Below are 20315 nucleotides of genomic sequence, written 5' to 3'. Positions count from 1 at the left end.
ATTTTTGCTTTGCATGTTCACTTCGATCTCTCACCAAATGTCTATACCATTTTTGCTGTTGTCTGCTGTAAACTTCTCACGTGAGTGCAGGGAGTCTCGATCAGCTCAATGACGCTGACAATCCTCCTAGCAAAGAGAGTCAAACTAAAACAAAATTGGTTGCAGTTTACAGTTGATTACCACCCTCAACCCCTCCTCTTGACAAAAGTCGACATCCGCCCTGAAAGGCTTAAAGATATTAGCCAGACTGTGGACAGTCAGGGTGTATAATAAACATGTCTGCAAACCTTATATACAGAGAGACAACAGCAGGCACGCGCCAATCCCGTGTGTGAGGGAGAGCGCAGTCCGAGGTGAGGTGAGGTGAGGTTCGCCGCTGCCACACCTCACGTTTCTCCCCTGTATTTGAACATGAAATTCACCAATTCAGCGATTTTGACTATAAAAATGATCAAAATTATTGGAATCATACAGAAAATCAATTTATAGCACAAACCAGTGGACACATTTATTTTATGTTATCATTATTAGTTTTTTTATTTATCATAATGACAGATGAGACTCTGCCTCACCTGGCTCCCCAGACCGCACGTCCCTGGTCATGTGGTGGGTTCAGCAATGCTCGGTAATAGTGCATGCACCCCAACCTGACCTGAACCTGATAGTAAAGGTCTTGGAAACTTTTCTGTTTTTTCTTCCAAAAATGATTTATTTTAAGAGAAGTGTTTTAAATATAACAGTCAAATGCACATTGCCATGCTCTACTGGGTGACATCAACTGAAATTTAGTGAGTGCTACAGATGGCCCTTGGGTTATGAATGAGTTCCTTTTCCACTGACGTTCATAACTTGATTTTTGATGCAAGTCAAGACATTCATCAAAAATAACATTTAGACGAGACCAGATGTCTGCCTTTGTTTTTAACAGGAACAATGCAGGACAGCAGTGGCACTTTTTAGGGCCATAGGGACAGACTGCACAGGTGGCAGGGGACACCATAAAGTTGTTGTCCTCATGTTGTGCATTGATGTTTTATTATATGACCTTCACTGAATGCAACTCCATGCAAGAAATGCTGTTATGGCAAGAAAAATATTTTATTCTTGTTGAGGCAGGAATGCATGAGATGCATTTTTGTCCTTTAGGTTACTTTTTAGCTCTGTGAATATTGCAAAGTGACATGTATTTTCCCATTATGGTGACACCTTATTTTTAAATAAAGTACATTTGTTATTTATTTATTTATTTTTCCTTCTTCTAGGCCTGTGTATGGTGGAAGGTTCTGTGAAGGCTCCTCTCGGGTGTACAAATTGTGCAATACTCAGATGTGTGACCCGGGCAGCGTTGATTTCCGATCCAAGCAGTGTGCTGAATTTAACAGCAAGCAGTTCCGAGGCTGGCATTACAACTGGAAACCTTATACTCAAGTTGAAGGTACGACTTGTCTCTTTTCAGCCAAACAAATCTTTCATTGAAAGCGAGCAGCTGTACAAATGGAGCTTATGAAGGAGTGAAGCGGTTTAAGCAGATCTGGAACTCATTTTCAGGCACTTGCTCTGTCTGTCAAGGAATTGAGCAGAATTAATGGTGTCAGCAACGCAGGTGAAATACCCAAACATCAATTACACCCCAGTGCCACGGTGATTTTTAGCGGACTCTTAATTTACAGGAATGGTGTAATTTGTCTACAGCAATATCCAAGTTCAGCTGTGATGTCCTCAGTTTTTAACCTGCACTTTCCTGAATTTGTAACACTTGGATTTAATTATCATCAATACGTACGGTGCCCTCCATACTGTTTGGGGCACAGACACATCTTTCCTTGATTTAGTCCTCTACTCTGCAGTTTAAAATTACAAACCAAACAGTTCAGACATTGTGATTAAAGAGCATGTTACAGTCTTCAAGGGGATTTGGAGACATTTCGGTCACACAACACTTTCTAAACAGTCCCCCTATTTCAGGGCACCATTATGTTTGGGACAAAGCAATGGCAGGTCTGTTAAACCTGTTGTCATATTTAGGACATATCCCTGGCAGGCAATGGCTGCTTGAAGTCTGCCATTCATAGACATCACCAGTTGCTGAGGATCTTCTCTGGCGATGCTCTGTCAAGTCTCTAATGTAGACATTTTCAGGTCCTGCTTTTTTGGGGGGGGGCTTGTCCCCTTATGGTTTCTCTTTAGCATAAGGAAGGCCTGCTCCCTTGGATTGAAACTGAGTGACTGACTTGGCCATTCAAGAATTTTCCATTTTTTAGCTTTGATAAACTCCTGTGTGGCCTCAGCAGTACATTTGGATCATTGACTTGTGGTAGGATGAAGGTTAGGGTTAGGGAGGTATTACTGGAACTTGAGCAGATCAGATGTTTCCACACACCTCAGAATTCATTGTGCCATCAGCAGTGCCATCATCAATGAAGAGAAGACATGCCCAAGCCACAACATCGCCATGTTTAACAGATGAGGTGGTCTCCTTTGGATCTCGGGCAGTTCCACACTTTGCTCTTGCCGTCACTTTAATGCAGGTTCAACTTTGTCTCATCTTTTCACAAGACGCTTTTCCAGACTTCTTCACATATTTTCATTCTTGGTTTTATTGTTAATGTTAGTTATTATTTTTAGTAATAGTAGTTGTAGTAGTACTACTGCTGTATTTTGTTTCACAGTTTCTTTCACATGTTGTCTCCTAGGTGACATCATTTTTAGTTATTATTATCCATCCATCTATTATCCAACCCGCTATATCCTAACTACAGGGTCACGGGGTTCTGCTGGAGCCAATCTCAGCCAACACAGGACGCAAGGCAAGAAACAAACCCCGGGCAGGGCGCCAGTCCACTGCAGAGCTATTATTATTATTATTATTAATGATAATTATTATTACTAATAGTAGTAGTACTTGCAATAGTTCTGTATTTCTTTTTTATTTGTAACAAAAGAACTCCTCACTTTCCACTATTCTATCAGAGTCTGAACACTACTGACAGGCATTTTCTAATCTCCGGATATCTTCTTATATCCTTTTTTCTGATTTATTCAAAACTTTTCGTGCAGGTCCTTTGGCATTTTTTTTTCTGCTTTCCCCATGGCTTGGTATCCAGCAAAGTCAGTGCAGCGCTGCATGAATTTAAATGATGGACTGTTTATACACAGACACTGATTACATTCCAAGATGTTATGGGGGGACACTCACCATTAATTGCCCTTAATTTGAACCTCTGTGTCTCCACTTGTGTGTGTTATTATCAGCCCCAACATTCAAGGGGATGTAAACTTTTGATCAGGCCCGTTTTGGGTGAATTTGATTATGAGAGAGGGAGCAGTGACGTGTGGTGAGGTTCATGGCTGGTGACTCCTTCAGAGTCAGATTTACAAATATATGAAGCAAAAGAGCAGCTGATTCACTATTCAAATGGCAGCTTGCACCTTGACTACTGGTTATGTTTCATATATCATCAGCATTCTTTACACACACATCAGTAAGGTGCATATTTGGATAAGAAAGAACGTTACATTTATAGCGGTGACAGAGAGCGGAGAGAGCGCGTTTACTCCTCACCTTCCACGTGTTCTAAATTTGCCGTTGCAATTCCGCAATTCATACTCATTCAATACAAATGAAAGTATAGAGTGGTGTACAAAAAAAAAAAAACATTTTCAATTTTGAAATATTTAGTTTTTTTAAAAGCTTTTAATTTTAAAACTTTAATCAATTTTAATGCAGACTGTTCAACAAAAGGAAAACAAGAAAAACAAAAGGTGAAAATTTAGTTTTGAAATATTGGATTGATTTTTTTTTCTTAGTCTCATCTCATTTTTTATAAAACTGAAAACCGTTTATGCTCTTACCTTTATTTGTAAATAAAGTCCATGTGCCTTTCCTTCTCCACGAAAATCTCTGTCACTTTCTTGTAAAAGTCCTCCTTATTTTTCTTTCGTTTTAAAAATCTTAATCTTCCATTTTGGCAATCAGTTGGAACAGAAAATAAAAATAAACGGAGTGCTGCAGTGCACTTGAATTTCTGATATCGCTAACTTATTGGCGCCTCTACGTAGAAGAACAGCAGCAACGAGCACCGGTTGGGCTCACATGCGCCCCCTTCAGGGTGGCACGGTACTGCATGCCTCACTCACATTGGGCCTTTTGGCTGCAGTTTAATGTCCGATCAGCAAGACTAAATATGCCACACACATTCATTAAAGATATTAGCCAGACTGTGGACAGTCAGGGTGTGTAATAAACATGTCTGCAAACATATATAGAGAGACAGCGACAGGCACGTGCTAATTGCACACATCAACCCCGTGTGTGAAGGAGAGCGCAGTCCAAGGTGAGGTGAGGCTCACATTTGAACAGGAAATGCGCCAATTCAGCGATTTGAACTATTGAAATGACCAAAGTTATTGGAATCATACAGAAAACAAATTTATAGTACAGACCAGTGGACACATTTATTTTATGTTATCATTATTAGTTTTTTTACTTTTCATGATGCCTGCCTACCCTGACCACACATCCCTGATAGGGAACGTGTTACAGTGTGTTGCTGCACCCACCACCAGCATTGAGATCCATGTGCAGTTGTGCAATGGGTGGCACCTCAGTACTACACTGTTTTTTTTTTTTACAGTGGCTGAAGTGCCAATCCTGCCACCAAACCCCAAGTTCTCCCTGCAAGTTGGAGGACCTGCTTGAAGGGCTAGATGCAGATTAACGTCATACCCAAGATGGGACAATTGCAGTTTAAGGGCCTTGCTCAGGGGCCCAACGGAGTAGAGTCACTTCTAGTGTTTATGGGATTTGAACCGGCAAACTTTCTGATTACCAGTGCAGATCCCTAGCCTTAGAGCCACCACTCCGCCCCATAAAATTCAGTTATCATTAGGCTTTAAAAAGAGTGCACACATATTATGTGATAATAAATTGCCTCGCCTAAGCCCACTCATTAATTAAAAGGAAAGCTTTCTGCAGGATTACTTATAGCTCTCTATTATAAAAAAAATCTTGTGACAAGACGTGATCTTTTGAAGAGAGACATTTTCACGTCCTGTGAGACAACTTTTGGAAGCAAGTCTCGTGATACACATGCAGAGCAGGTTAGAGATAATGGAAGTAGGACAATTCGAAAGTCTCAAAAAAATGAGAGTAAAGATCGTATTAGCGCAAACAAATGGAAAATATTACTCGGTTAAATAATGGAACAGCGTAAAGGGATCGCATAGTGTTTAAAGATGTCTGGGGGAGAAGAGAGACAAGGCAGTGGGACAAAAGGACAGCTGCTGTACAGACTTTGAAATGTTCAAAGTGCCACATGAGATGCAGATCACGCGACACGGCAGCAGCAGCAGCAAGCCAGCATCTGATCGAGCAAAGTGGAGGTAAAAAAAGGAAACTCTTATTTGTTTCCCATATTATCACCGTTTAAGAGGGGGTTTCAGAGGAGCGACCACGTCTCCTTGGGGTGTGTTCAGTCCCCCTCTTCACAACGGTACATACAGTAGCGGGGATGGGGGTGGGAGATTGGAGGTGTAGGCGAGCGAAGTAGCAGATCACGCGACATGGCAACAGCAGCAGCATGCTAGCAGCTGATCGAGCAAAGAGGAGGTATAAAAAAGAAACTCTTATTTGTTTTCCATATTATCACTGTTTAAGAGGGGTTTCAGAGGAGCGGCCGCCATCCTCTTCACAATGGGGCGTAGTGCTGGGCAAAGGGTTGTCAAGCAAAGTGAGCAGGGGGCGAAGCCCCCTAGTTTTCCAAATGATGGCCAACATTTCACAAATTCTGCCAGGGTATGTATGATTAGAATTGTATTTTCCAATGCAGCCTTGGTGTGAAATGTGGGTTTATTAATGGATGGATGCTTCCTTAATTAATTCAGCATAATGGGAAATCTGAGCCTATTCAGGCAAGAATTGGTACCATTCAGGAAGTTGTCCTAATGTGTTATTTTTTTATAAAAATCATTCATTTCTTTTAAACTGTTCTGTGAATATTAAGACTGTTACACTTTTACAGCAGACACCTTTTTTGTTTTTTTTTGGCTCATTTCCTTACAGAGCAGGACGCCTGCAAGCTCTACTGTTATGCTGAAGGCTATGACTTCTTCTTCGCTCTCTCCAGTAAGGTGAAAGATGGCACCGCCTGTTCTGAAGAAAGCACAAACGTGTGCATTGATGGAACATGTGAGGTAAAAGATGGCACACATTTACCTTATGAAATAAAAAATGCCCTTTTCCGTTAGTGCAGTGGCAGTGGGTGGTACATTGACAGAAGTTATCGCCCCGCTACACATGGAAGTAATCAATCAGTGGAGAGGAGAACGCCACTGTGCTCTCGTATGTCTAACAGATGCTAGCAGTGCTCAGACTGACCTCCAGTTTCTGACTGATGGAACAGGATCCTGGGAATTAAGCCAAATGCCATTTTCCACTGGCAAAGATTTTCAACAATCAATCCCTTTTGAATTATCTTCCAAGATTTACTTGATAGTGCTTTTATGAAAAACCAACATCCAGGCCATTCATGACCTCTTAGGCACAGTCATGAGCAGTGTGTCTGTCTGTGGAGAGAGTGTGGACCTCATCAAGAGGTTTACTTACCACGGCAGTGACGTTCATGTCTCTGGTGACTCTTCCTATGAAGTCGGTAGACGGGTTGGGAGAGCATGGGGGGTCATGAGGTCACTGGAAAAGGGTGTATGGCGCTCCTGATATCTGCAAAAGGATGAAGGTCCAAGTCTTTAGTCCTGGTGCTTCCTGTTTTGTGATACATGGACGCTATCCAGTGACCTGAGATGAAGACTGGACTCCTTTGGTACTGTGTCTCTTCTGGTTTGACTTTGTGTCAAATGAGCAGTTGCTCATGGAGTCCCGAATGATGCACATTACCAGCATTGTGAGAGAGCACCACTTACGGCACTACGACCAATGTGGTGCGACTCTCCCGAGGGTGAACCGGCTTGCAGGATACTCAGTGTTAAGGACATGAGTGGTTGGAGCAAGCCAAGAGGACGCCCACATAACACCTGGCTGCGGCAGATAGATGGTCATTTCTGGTGGGTGGGACTGGACGGGGTCCCTTCCTGGGGGGTTGCCAACCAGGATCCTGAGATGTTTCGCCGTGTGGTGGGTGCAGCAACGCCCTGTACCAGTGCCTGACCTGACCTGTGCTTTGATTGTGTTATAGTAAGCAGCTTATGACAAAAATAATTCAAAACGAAATATTCTGTCCCCCATGGCCATTGAACCTTACTCTTATTCGATGTTAATTAATGTTGATTTATTTTGTTTTCTTATTGTGTCTTTTATTTTTCTATTCTTTATTATGTAAAGCACTTTGAGCTACTGTTTGTATGAAAATGTGCTATATAAATAAATGTTGTTGTTGTTGTTGTTTTTTGATTGTATTCACATTTTCACTTAAATGAGTTGTCAATGAAGTTCTAATATAGTTAAAGTTGGTCAGTGGTGAACAAAAGAGAAAAATGTTTGATTGATAGTAACATTAGAACACTCTAGATAAGAACAGGCCATTTACGCCAACAAAGCTCGCCAGTTCTATCCACCTAATTCTCCTAAAAAAGCATCAAGTCGAGTTTTGAAAGTCCCTAAAGTCCTACTGTCCACCACCCTACTTGGCCACTTATTCCATGTGTCTGTTGTTCTCTATGTGAAGAAAAAGTTCCAAATGTTTGCGCAAAATTTACCCTTAACAAGTTTCCAACTGTGTCGCTCCATGTACTTGATGGACTCATTTTAAAGTCACCATCTCGATCCATGGGACTAATTCCCTTCATAATGCTAATGGGTCTCCTCTTCATCTCCTGTAAAGGCTCAGCTCTTTTCATCTTTCCTCATAACTCATCTCCTGTAGCCCTGGAATCAGCTGAGTCGCTCTTCTCGGGACCTTCTCTAGTGCTGTTGTGTCCTTTTTGTAGCCTGGAGACCAAACCTGCACACAGGACTCCAGATGAGGCCTCACCAGTGTGTTATAAAGCTTGAGCAGAACCTCCTGTGACTTGAACTCCACACATCAAGGCGCTATATAACCTGACATTCTGTTAGCCTTCTTAATGGCTTGTGAACACTGTCGGGAAGTCGATAGCTTAGAGTCCACTATGACTTTCTCATAAGGTGTACTCTCGATTTTCAGACCCCCATTGTGTATTTAAACCTCACATTTTTACTTCCTATGTGTAATTCTTTACATTTACTGACATTAAATTTCATCTGCCACAAATCTGCCCAATTCTGTATGCTATCCAAGTCCTTCTGTAATGATATAACGGATTCCAAATTATCTGCTAATCCACCTATCTTGGTATCATCTGCAAACTTAACCAGCTTGTTATTTATTTATATTTCTCTTTGAAGATATTTTTCATTTTCAGTTGACTTACCTTGGAAATTACTTTAGTTCTAAAAAAAAAATAATAAAACAATAACTTTTCAAGAAATGAATACTGTGGGAAACCATACTTTAGAGGTCTCTAGGGGGAAGTTGCATGATTCCTGTTGCACTTTTGGTATTTTTATTTTTGTCATTATTGTTTCTATTTATTTGTTTTATGATAATCTTTTTTTTTTTTTTTTTTGTAGCAAGTTGGCTGTGATCGCATTTTGGGTTCCAGTGCTGTGCCAGATATCTGTGGAGTCTGCAAAGGCAACAATTCAACATGTAAAATCTACAAAGGCCATTACAGCAAGCAGCACTACAACAACCGTAAGTGATCCTCGGCCGTGTTTCCCAGATTTCCCTGCTCCATGTCAGTCATAATTTATTTTGCTGTTACATTTTTGAATCTCACTCCTGATTTAAAGTATCAAATAATTTTCATTCTCTTTTACAATTTGTATGATTTTATTTTAGGGTTAACGTGCAGATTTAGTGAGTATTGGCCTTGTGTTTCAGTCATGCCCAGTGTATGAAGTCCATCCATCCATTATCCAGCCGGCTATATCCTAACTACAGGGTCACGGGGGGTCTGCTGGAGCCAGTCCCAGCCAACACAGGGTGCAAGGAAGGAACCAATCCCAGGGCAGGGTGCCAGCCCACTGCAGGGCGCACACACACACACACACACACACACCAAGCACAATTTAGAATCGCCAATGCACCCAACCTGCATGCCTTTGGACTGTGGGAGGACACCGGAGTACCCGGAGGAAACCCACTCAGACACGGGGAGAACATGCAAACTCCACACAGGGAGGACCCAGGAAGCGAACCCAGGTCTCCTTACTGCGAGGCAGAAGCGCTACCACTGTGCCAACGTGCCACCCGGCGAATCAAGTGTGATCTTAAAACTGGAGTGTATTTTGTTAATTTGCTCTTCAGTTGTTCGACTAGTTTTGTCAGCCTTGGCCTGATCCAGCCACTTGGGTCCTGTGGGCTGGATCACCCTCAGGGAATGGCACCACATGGCCGTAGTGCCATAACTGACGCTCCCTCACAATGCAGGCAATGTGCCTCAGTCAGGACCCTGTGAGCAGCACAAAGTCAAACCAGCAGTGTCCAAGGATTCTCCAAAGAGTTCATGAACCGAGGATAGACTAGGACAAGTGGGGAGACAACAACAAGTTTTAGTGTAAACAGTGTGTTGTGTATTTATTAAAAGCAAAAGTGTCACTGTACAGTTATTGAAAAAAAAAAAAGAAAAGCTCTTTAATAAATAAATCCTTAAATAGTGCCGGTGATGTAAAACAATTTGAAAGTCAATAAATAGTTAAAACACCAAATTAAAGTCACAATCAACCTTCTCTCAGTTTTGAGCTCCAGGTGTCCCCTTCTCGTCTCTCCGGCTCTTAGTTGAAGTCACTCAATAGGCACAAGACACCAATGAGCCCGTTCTTCACGGCTCCCTCTCGGCCATCTTAGCTGCTTACCCCTGGAGCTCTGGAGTCTCTGCTACCTCCGTCGGTCACTGCAGTGATATTCCTCCAAGAACCCTCAATCACCCCTGGTCCACTCGCTCAGCTGGACTGAGTCCTCATCTCCCAAACCTGCACTCCATAGTCGCCCCCTGAAGAGTAGTCCAACTGGTCCATTCCGTCTGTCACAGGGGACACACCCCAATGATGCTCGTCCCCATCTTTCAATCTGAACTCTCATTTTTAACCCCTCAGACTTTTATGCCATGAATGTAGGCCCTTGTGCTAAACGACTCATGGGGCCGACAATGAGGGATGGTCACGCTGATTGCTCCATGCGCATGATTCACTAATTTGCCCTTTTAGTTGGGTTGCCAATCAGAGCTGTTTCGTCATGTGGTGGGTGCGGCAACACCGTGTACCAGTGCTTGCTCCCCAACCTGACCTGACCTGTGCTTTTATTGTATTGTAGTGAGCAGCTTCTGACACAAATAATTCAGAAAGAAACATTGTATTCACATTTTCACTTATAGGAGTTGCCAGTGGAGTTCTGATATAGTTAAAGTTGGTCACTGGTGAACAAAAGATGATTGATAGAACCATTCAAACAATCAGGACGAGAACAGGCCTCTCACTCCAACAAAGTTGGCCAGTCTTATCCTGTACGGTATGAATTGTCAGACCGTCTACACACACGTCCACATGTACCTTTCTAAATGAAGACCAGTCAATTCAGTTTGCCACTGGTGGATTCCAATCAAGTTCTGGATGAGAATTAAAGCCATCATGATCCACATGAGCATGGAGTGCAACAGCAAAGGGTTTGGATACTTCTATTATTGAGAGATCTCAGTTTTTGAGTTATTAATCAGTTTGCAAACGTTTCTGAAAACGTGTTCTTTACTTTGTCATTAAGGGTTAATGGGTATAGGCCAGGGGTGGGCAATGTCGGCCCTGGTTTTTATTCCAACCCAGTTTCTTTATGAGAAGTCAATTACTGCTGATGAAGCCCTTATTGCTTAAGTGACATTTTGAGGCTTCATTTTAGCGGTCTTGTTTGTGAACGTTCCCCACCCTTAACTGCTTATTTCAATCTTAAACAGCTGCATTCACTGTTTAATGGCAAAGCAGCCAGCAGTTCTCCATCTAACTTGTTTCCATTTACACCTCTGTGGGTTCATCTTGCACTGTTTGATTTAATTAATCCCTTAATAGAAAAATGTGACAGACTGAAAATGAAACATTTTAGGCTTCAAATCATTTAGATGACATCCTTGGAAAGGAACATATCTACAACTAGCCAACCCGCGGCGTACCATACGCCGCATAATCAGGCCGGTTTTTTAATGATTTTTATGTACAGGGAGGAAATGAACATTTGAAAAATCGGTAATGTAATAAATCAGCAAGAAAAGCAACATTGTAACAATGCACGAACGAGCGAACCAACACACAATCGTCTGTGACTGAAAACTGACGGACCGCCATCACGCCTTCTCCTGCCAGACGGAGGGATGGGGCTGGACGGCATCAGGCGCGGAGGGTGGAACGGGAGGAGAGGAGAAGGATGTCCACTCCGCTCCCTCCGTCATGCTAGTCTGCTGATTTCTCGTTCAGTATGCACTGCCCGCTCATGTGCCCACCTCCAACTCGTGTGTTCCTACAGGAGCATCTAAGAAGACGCATGTTTGTTGCGGATGCGAATTGCTGTATGCAGCGTGTAAAACAGTTTTTGCGGTCGTGTGCCGTAACCGAAAACTCACTTTTAAAGACTGCTTACTTCATTGTGTTTTAACCTCAGTTGTAAAGGATTGTTTTAAGGATCCCATGGGATACCCCTCGCAAACCGTTTTACACGCTGCATATGGCAATTCACCTCCGCGAGAAACATGCCTCTATGAACAGTCAACGTGTCTCAGAGGTGCATGTGGCCTCTGCGACAGACGAATATAAATGACGCCGTTTTTTCTGTGTCGTCGTATCTGAGTTGGTGGGCGTGGCTCTGCGAGTTGTCGTCGTATCCAATGGTCTTGGAGTTGGTGGGTGTGGCTCCTGCCTGCGTGCGCCATAAGTGTCTTACTTGTCGGCAGCTTAGTGAATCCACGCCCCTTCCGGCGTGCTTTCCGGTCTTGCCTTAGTGAATTATATATATATAGATATAAGAAGCTTACATTGCAGACTAGTAAGCCATAAAATTAAATAAGGTCTGAGATTCACAAATATTGGTTTCTAATTAAGCAATTGTGTTGGAATGAAAACCTGTAGCCACTGCGGCTCTCCAGGACCGACACTGCCCACCCCTGGTATAGACCGACGGTCACAAATGGCAAATTCATCCACATAAAATAAAATCAAAAACACATTAAAAGTGTGGAGAAAGGGAAAGGGTCTGAAGACTTCCGGACCCACGATATATAACTGGTCTTCATGCTGTCTTTCCATTATTCCACTCTATCCCCTTGGGATTAATAAAGTATCTATCTATCTATCTATCTATCTATCTATCTATCTATCTATCTATCTATCTATCTATCTATCTATCTATCTATCTATCTATCTATCTATCTATCTATCTATCTATCTATCTATCTATCTATCTATCTCGTCATTCCAGCTTTGACTGGTCCTCTTCCTGAGGTTGTAATCGGTAACATTCTTTTATGTTTAGCTGCTTAGAACATTCGATGAATGTTTCTGTTTTGTTTTTTTTCCTGAAATTTCAAAATATTTGAGTAGATGCATTCTTTTTCTCCAGAGATGTATCATCTTGAAAGTTAAATGATCTTCCATGCCTCTGACATACTTGTGTCGGGTACTTTTGTATTGACAGAATACTACCACGTTCTAACTATTCCAGCAGGAGCTCGCAGCATTCGTGTATTTGAGATGAACAGCTCCAGTTCCTATTTATCTGTGAGAAATCTGCAGCAGAAGTATTACCTTAATGGACAATGGACAATCGATTGGCCTGGTCGACACAAATTCGCCGGAACAATCTTTGAGTATAAGCGGCCATACCATCGCCCAGAGACCCTTTCGTCATTAGGACCAATTAATGAGACCCTGATTATTGAGGTATGTCCATACAGACATTATTAGAGATATTCTCAGATTTGAATTGGTGGATTATGCAATTTGTCTTGATGTTCCTATGATTGTACTAATTAGGCTTTGAAGATAACCACACAAGGCCAGTTTAGTTAAGCCATCTTTAATGCTGTAACGCCATGTCATTACATAAGCAGTACGTTTGGTGGTTCAACCTAGAGGTACTGAAGACCAGTTTTTGTAATCTGAGTTGCAGTGGTAGAATCAAATGTTCATGAAGGCTGAGGAGATATGAGGTTTTTTTTTTTCATCTTTGACTTCAGATGATATAAGATCTCAAAAATGAAGATTCAGAACAACTGGGTCAAGCAGCTGATAACTGAAGAAGTAGTTTGTAGCCGTTGGAAACTCACCGACTTTCATATATTGAGATGGGTGGGTTTGGCCAACGTGGATCGAGTAACAAAACATGTAGAAGAGCAGAGGATAGCCAGCAAACAACTAACAAAATGAGGTTGTATTGACAATCCAAAGTGAACAGACATGTCATGATCTCAAATGTCTCTGACATGGTCAAGAAATACTGGGGCTCACCTCTTCAAAAATAAATTCCAAAAGTGTACTAATAACAAATAGAACATTCAAGATAGGCTGGCACGGTGGCACAGTGGGTAGTGCAGCTGCCTCGCAGTTAGGAGACCCGGGTTCACTTCCCTGGTCCTCCCTGCGTGGAGTTTGCATGTTCTCCCTGTGTCTGGGTGGGTTTCCTCCCACAGTCCAAAGACATGCAGGTTGGGTGCATTGGCGATTCTAAATTGGCGCTTGGTGTGTGTGCCCTGCGGTTCGCATCAAATTAGATATGTTTTGACATTCATCAGCAGTAAAAATACCCTAAATGTCAATCTTTTAGCCTGAAATTTGATACCTTTTCCTAAACTGAAAGAAAATACACAAAAGAGAAAATATTATAAAATGTTATACTATTTATTTATAAAGCACTTTAAAAACAACATCAAAACTGACCAAAGTGCTGTACAATAAAAAAAAGAAAACCCAACATATCAGACACACAAAACCGAAGGGTAAATGAAACAGAAACACATAAACACATAAGAACTGAAGAGATTCTTAATAAAAAGTATACAGATAGTCAACATACCATACTGGGTTAAAAGCCAGAGATTAAAAGTGTGTTTTAAATAGGATTTAAAGACAGCTAGCGAAGGAGCCTGACTAACGCGCAACGGCAAATCGTTCCAGAGTTTTGGGGCTGCAACTGAACAAGCTCGATCACCTCGGAGTTTGCATCGTGTCTTGGGAACACGTAAAAGCATCTGGTCTGCTGACCCGAGAGAGCGAGACGGTACGTAAGGGTGCAGCAGTTCTGACAAATAAAGAGGGGCACAACCTTTAAAAGATTTAAAAACAAAAAACAAGGATCATAAAATGGATTCGAAAACGAATTGGAAGCCAGTGAAGGGAAGCCAAAATCGGGGTAACGTGCTCATGCTTTCTTGTGCCAGTTAAAAATCGAGCAGCGGCATTTTGCACCAGCTGTAGGTGAGCAATGGAGGCCTGGCTAATTCCAAACAGAAGTGCATTGCAGTAATCAAGACGAGATGCTATAAAAGCACGGATCTCTGTTTCAAGGTTGCGCTTAGACAAAACACGCTTGATTTTTGACAGCCGCCTCAACTGGAAAAAGCAAAAAGCAAAATTTCACCACTGCGTTCACATGGCTATCAAGGTTTAAAGTGGAATCCATTTTCACACCTAAATTTGTGATCCTGCATTTCTCAAATTGAGCTACAGTGAAAAGGTCGATGCAGGGGGTCCCGCTGGTGCTATTGGGTCTAAATAGCATGACTTCTGTCTTGTTCTCATTCAAATTTAGAAAATTCAATGCCATCCAACTCCTTATGCCAATAAGGCAATCAAGCAAGGGCTGGACAGAACACGGACCTTCAGAGGGAAATAAACCTGACAGTCATCTGCATAAAGATGACAGGAAATGCGGTGTTTCACAAAAAATAGCACCGAGTGGCAGCAGGTACAAGGAGAACAGAAGAGGTCCCAGGATGGAGCCCAGTGGTACCCCCCAGGGGAGGGCAACAGAGGTGGAAATAAAATCATCAATGCTTACATAAAAACTTCTATCTGAGAGATAAACCATTGGAGAGCTGAACCTGTGATGCACACCCACTGCTCCAGCCTGGAGATCAAAGAGGATCTCATGGTCTATCGTGTCAAAGGCTGCTGTTAAATCCAAAAGCATACAGTAGGTAGTACACAGTCACCAGAGTCCACTGTTAAAAGAATGTCATTAAAAACCCTTAACAGAGAGGACTCAGTGCTGTGGCGAGTTTTAAACCCAGACTGGCACACGTCCACAGTTGCATGTTCGTCCAGAAAGGACTTCAGTTGGGTGTAGGTGACTTTTTCCAAGAGTTTGGACAAAAAAGGTAGCTTGAAAATAGGCCTAAAGTTAGACATAACAGAGTGGTCCAGGCCCGTTTTTTTTCAGCAGTGGTTTGCGCAACAAGCATGTTTAAAATTTGTATGCACCACACTAGAGGTTAAACTACCATTAATAATTGTGAGAATAGAAGGACAAAAAGGTAGAAAAGACCTCCTTAAGAAGTCGAGGAGGGACAACATCAAGGTGGGAGCCAGACGGCTTCATACTGGAAACCAGCTGCTTTAAAAAGGGGAGAGTGACAGGCTTGAAGTGATCAAACACAGCCAAACAGGGTATTAAAATGGTTGGATCATGAGAAGTTGGTGAAATGAGGGCCCTAGTACTTACAACCTTCTTCAAAAAAAAGTAACAAAGAGCAGGAGTGCCCAATGTGTCAATCGCGATCGACTGGTAGATCGCAAAGGTAGTGCTGGTAGATTGCGTTGCATTCAAAAGAAAAATTTTTAAACGTTAGTCTATCATATATCCTCTCTATGGCATTTGCCACTTGGTTGACATTGTCGCAGCAGAGGTTCTGATCCACCTCTTGAACCCTCAGGTACCACTCCAAACACCAAGTAAAAGTGCAAGACTCTTTTATTTTCTTATAATGCAGTGCACTAAGCACCCTCCACTCCATACTACTCATAAATAACAATACTCCAATAATGCACTCAATCCTCCTCTCCCAGACACTTAGCCACCCTTCCTCCCAGCTCAGCTCAGTGTCTGGGCTTTCCCAGAGTCTTTTTATACCCCTTGACCAGGAGTTGTTCCTGCCCACAGTCCACAAGTCCTTATCCCTTCCGGGTCAGGGTCAATAGTCCATATCTTCACCCTGGAAGCACGTCGTTTCTTCCTGTCACGGGATTATGACGCACTTCCAGGTTATAGGGCATGTACGAGTTCACGAGCCTCCCTACAGCGACTCCTTGTGGTCCCCAAGGTATCCAGCAGGGCTGTGTATAAAAACTACAAAGTCCATGAGGCCCTGCTGGAACTCGGGGCACGTCCATGCTGTCGGGAGAGCTCCTCCTGGCGGCCTGGGGGTGAGGGCCCGAATATGAAGCCAGCCATCCATCACAACATACAGGGTGGCCAGTCTGAGATCTCTTTTCTTCAAACACACTGGTCATCCCGCATGCACGATCAAACGCGCAAGCTACTGCAAAACTCCGGCTGTGATCTAGTTAGCCTTCCAATTTATATCGACGAAAGAAGGGATTTAAAAACAAATGTTTGAGGAGGGTATGGGCTGAAGGTGGAATTGGAAGAGGATTTTTTTTCTCACAATGTAACAATCGAAGTGCTTTAGTCTGACGTCTGAGGTTTGATCCCCAATGAGGGGTGCATTGGAGTGTGTACGCCTGATGAGCCCAAAATAGGGAGAAACACGTGTAGCGTACTCTGCATTATTTGACAGTTAACTATGTAACATTCTATAATCTGCTTCTCGCAACTGACAGGGCACCCGTGGTGAATGTTTGCTGACTTGCAGACCAACCACATGCGTTACCTGGTAGGTAACCACCCATACAATCAGACTGGGATTCAGACTTCAACTGAGATATATATATATACCCCTAACAACAACAATTACCCCTACGCTTTTTACCTCCGTCTTGACTTTTAATCTTAATGTATCCAGTTTATTTCTAATAGCCTCATTGTATCCATTATTGCCAATCACTAAGATTTCAGTTTTCTCTTTATTTAACTTGAGAAAGTTACTATTCCTCCATTCTGAGATACAAGTCAGACATTGTGTTAGTGAATCAAGAGAGTCGGGGTCATCAGGTGCTATTGATAAGTACAGCTGTGTGTCATCAGTATAGCTGTGGTAGCTCACGTTGTGACCTGAGATAATCTGACCTAACGGAAGCATGTAGATTGAGAAGAGCAGCGGACCCAGGATAGAGCCTTGTGGAACACCATATCGGATATCATGTGTCTTCGAGTTGTAATTCCCACAACTAACAAAGAAGTTTCTCCCTGTCAGGTAGGATTCAAACCAATTTAAGACACTGCCAGAGAGGCCCACCCATTGACTAAGGCGATTTCTAAGAATGTTGTGATCAATGGTGTCAAATGCAGCACTCAGATCTAAGAGGATGAGAACAGATAAATGGCCTCTGTCTGCATTCACTCACAAATCATTTACTACTTTAACGATTGCAGTTTCTGTGCTGTGATTTGTTCTAAAACCCGACTGAAATTTATCAAGAATAGCAGGTTTATTGAGGTGGTCATTTAACTGCATAATGGCTGCCTTCTCCAGAACTTTACTTAAGAAAGGCAGGTTAGAGATGGGTCTAAAATTTTCAAGAGCCGAGGGGTGAAGATTATGTTTCTTAAGAAGGGGTTTAACTACAGCAGTCTTAAGACAGTCTGGGAAGACCCCCGTATCTAATGACGAATTTACTATACTATACTGTATATATAGCATTTTTAATGTAGGTAGATCATTTCGACCTGGTCATTTTAAAAGTAGCTTGCAAGCTGAAAAAGTGTGGGCACCCCTGCCCTAGAGGCTTCCAGAAAGACAGGTTCATGAGCATTAAGTACAGAACTCAATGTGTTAAAAAGTACACAGGGGTTGAGAGAGTTAGAGCCAAAAACTTCAGAAAAAAAATTTGATCTTGCAGCTTTCAAAACTTTCTGATAACACAACCAACTTTCTCTCAATATTTCAAAAGAAACCTGCAACCTGTCCTTTTTCCACCTCCGCTCAGCTCTCCCGCACTCCTGTCTATAGGCACGGGTATTAGTATTTAACCACTGCTCGGAGCAGGGCTTTAGTTGCCTGTTTTTTAATGGTGCCACAGAGTCCAGAGCAGTTTGGCAAGCAGAATTACATTGAAGTGTTAGCTCCTCAGTATTGGACTACCTGTACTATTGTACAGGTGCTACTGGACCACAGATGTGGGCCATCTGTTGGTGAAGATAGGTTCACTGATCTTGATTTTGTTGATGATGCTGTCAATGGAGGCTTTGATCGGGGCTCTCGAGAGACTGAGTGAGGAGTTGGAGTGTCTGGGCTTGCGAGTGTCCTGATAAAAACCAAGAGCTAGGCCTTTAATGACCTCTTGGGCACGGCCATCAGCAGTGTGTCTGTCTACAGAGGGAGTGTCGACCTCATCGAGAGGTTTACTTACCTTAGCAGTGACATTCATGTCTCTGGTGACTCTTCTTATGAAGTCAGTAGACAGATTGGGAGAGCATGGGGGGTCGTGAGGTCACTGGAAATGGGTGTGTGGCGCTCCCGGTATCTCTGCAAAAGGACGAAGGTCCAAGTCTTTAGAGTCCTGGTGCTTCCTGTTTGTGAGGCATGGACACTCTCCAGTGACCTGACATGAAGACTGGACTCTTGTGTCTTTTCGGAGAATCCTTGGGTACCGCTGGTTTGACTTTGTGTTGCTCATGGAGTCCCGAATGAGGCACATGACCTGTATTGTGATGGAGTTACAATTACAGCACTACGGCCAATGTAGTGTGATTCCCTGTGGGCGATCAGTTCACAGGATCCTCGTTGTTGATGACCTGAAAGTCTGGACCAGGTCAAGGGGACGCCTATGTATCACCTGGTTGAAGGATAGATGGTCATTTCTGGCCAGAATTCGTTTCTGATGAGGGGGGTTCTCAACCAGAATCCTGAGTTGTTTTGTCGTGTGGTGGGTACAGCAACGTGCCGTACCAGTGCATGTTCCCTAACCTAACCTGACTTGACTTGACCTGACCTGTATGGGTGCTACAAACTTTTGTACATTAAAGCTGTTCTGAGTCAAATTTGACTATAGCTCAGTAGTTCAAAATTTGGCATAGACAGAAAACCAAGAAAAAGGTTTGAGTTATCCACCCCATATACTTAATGAAAAGTTTTCAGTTAGAGCAAAAATCTGAGTAGTTTTAACAGACTGAGTCCACAACTGAACTGAATACAACAGACAATGTGCTGGATTTATAGAGGGTAGCCAAGGAGGGGCCTTTGAGGGTCTGAAGCAGAAGTGGGATTAGGGCTGGAGCCGGAAGAGACGTCAGGCGGGATTTCCTTCTGAAAGTCTGCAGAGGAAGCAGAAAAGTTGTTAGTGTGCATCGCCAACCCCTGGTCCAGCACTTAGATACATTTAGTCAAACCCATCGACTGCCTCCCATGCACATGTGCATAACAAAATTCATTATGTGAGGGAATTCTTGGCCTGGGTCAAAACTGACCTGCACCATACTGTGAAGGAATGAAATATGAACAGTATGTGAGGGTTAACAAATTCATCCAGTTCAAGGCAATGTCATTTTAAATACTAGCCTTATGAAAAGGAAAGGCCCAAGTAAAGGTTGATTTTCAAAGATTTGGGAACTTTAGGAGAATAAAATGTATGTAAATGTTTTCTTTTTTGGATACTATCCCTCTAAATCAGTGGTCTGAAACTCTGGTCCTGGAGGGCTGCAGTGGTTGCAGGTTTTCATTCTAGCGTTTTTCTTAATTGGTGACCAGTTTTTGCTGCTAATTAACTCCTTTTCCTTTCATTTTAATTGACTTGTTTTTTGAGATTTGTACCCCTGAATCTCTTCATCGTTCCTCTGAATTGCTTCATTTCTTTCCTTAAACACAAATGAAATGTGAAGTGAGGGGACCAACTAAGTCAGGGCTTCAAACTCCAACCAATTTCCCTCCAACCAGTTGCGTAATTAGACGCAGAGTCTTGTCGTTAATTAAACCCGTTCTTTAATTCCATGGCTTGAAGAAGCTCTCATGGTGCAATAGCAGACATTTCCGAAATTATTGATTTTCTCTTTTCTAAGAGCTGTGTGAAAATGTTTTGTGGACCTGAGCAGATCGACATTCCTGAGACCTTCACCAAATCAAATCAAATCAAAATTTATTTATAAAGCACAGTTTTAAAACACCATGAATGTAAACCAATGCGCTGTACGATA

The 20315-nt window shown here is 42.6% G+C and overlaps 1 protein-coding gene across 3 annotated transcripts in view; it reads left to right on the top strand.

The window, feature by feature from the left end:
• Positions 1–20315, top strand: part of LOC120515670 (A disintegrin and metalloproteinase with thrombospondin motifs 16) — a 330557-nt gene that overhangs the window by 202648 nt on the left and 107594 nt on the right. For all 3 annotated transcript variants that reach the window (XM_039736888.1, XM_039736889.1, XM_039736891.1), the window contains 4 exons: positions 1263–1435; positions 6062–6192; positions 8603–8726; positions 12705–12949. In XM_039736888.1, the coding sequence (XP_039592822.1) occupies positions 1263–1435; positions 6062–6192; positions 8603–8726; positions 12705–12949 (673 nt within the window). The remainder of the gene's footprint in view (positions 1–1262; positions 1436–6061; positions 6193–8602; positions 8727–12704; positions 12950–20315) is intronic.

Source organism: Polypterus senegalus, chromosome 15 (genome assembly GCF_016835505.1).
Source record: "Polypterus senegalus isolate Bchr_013 chromosome 15, ASM1683550v1, whole genome shotgun sequence".
NCBI classification, from domain to species: Eukaryota; Metazoa; Chordata; class Cladistia; order Polypteriformes; family Polypteridae; genus Polypterus; species Polypterus senegalus.
The sequence above is the reverse complement of the archived record's forward strand: the minus strand, read 5'-3'. Positions and strand labels throughout refer to the sequence as shown.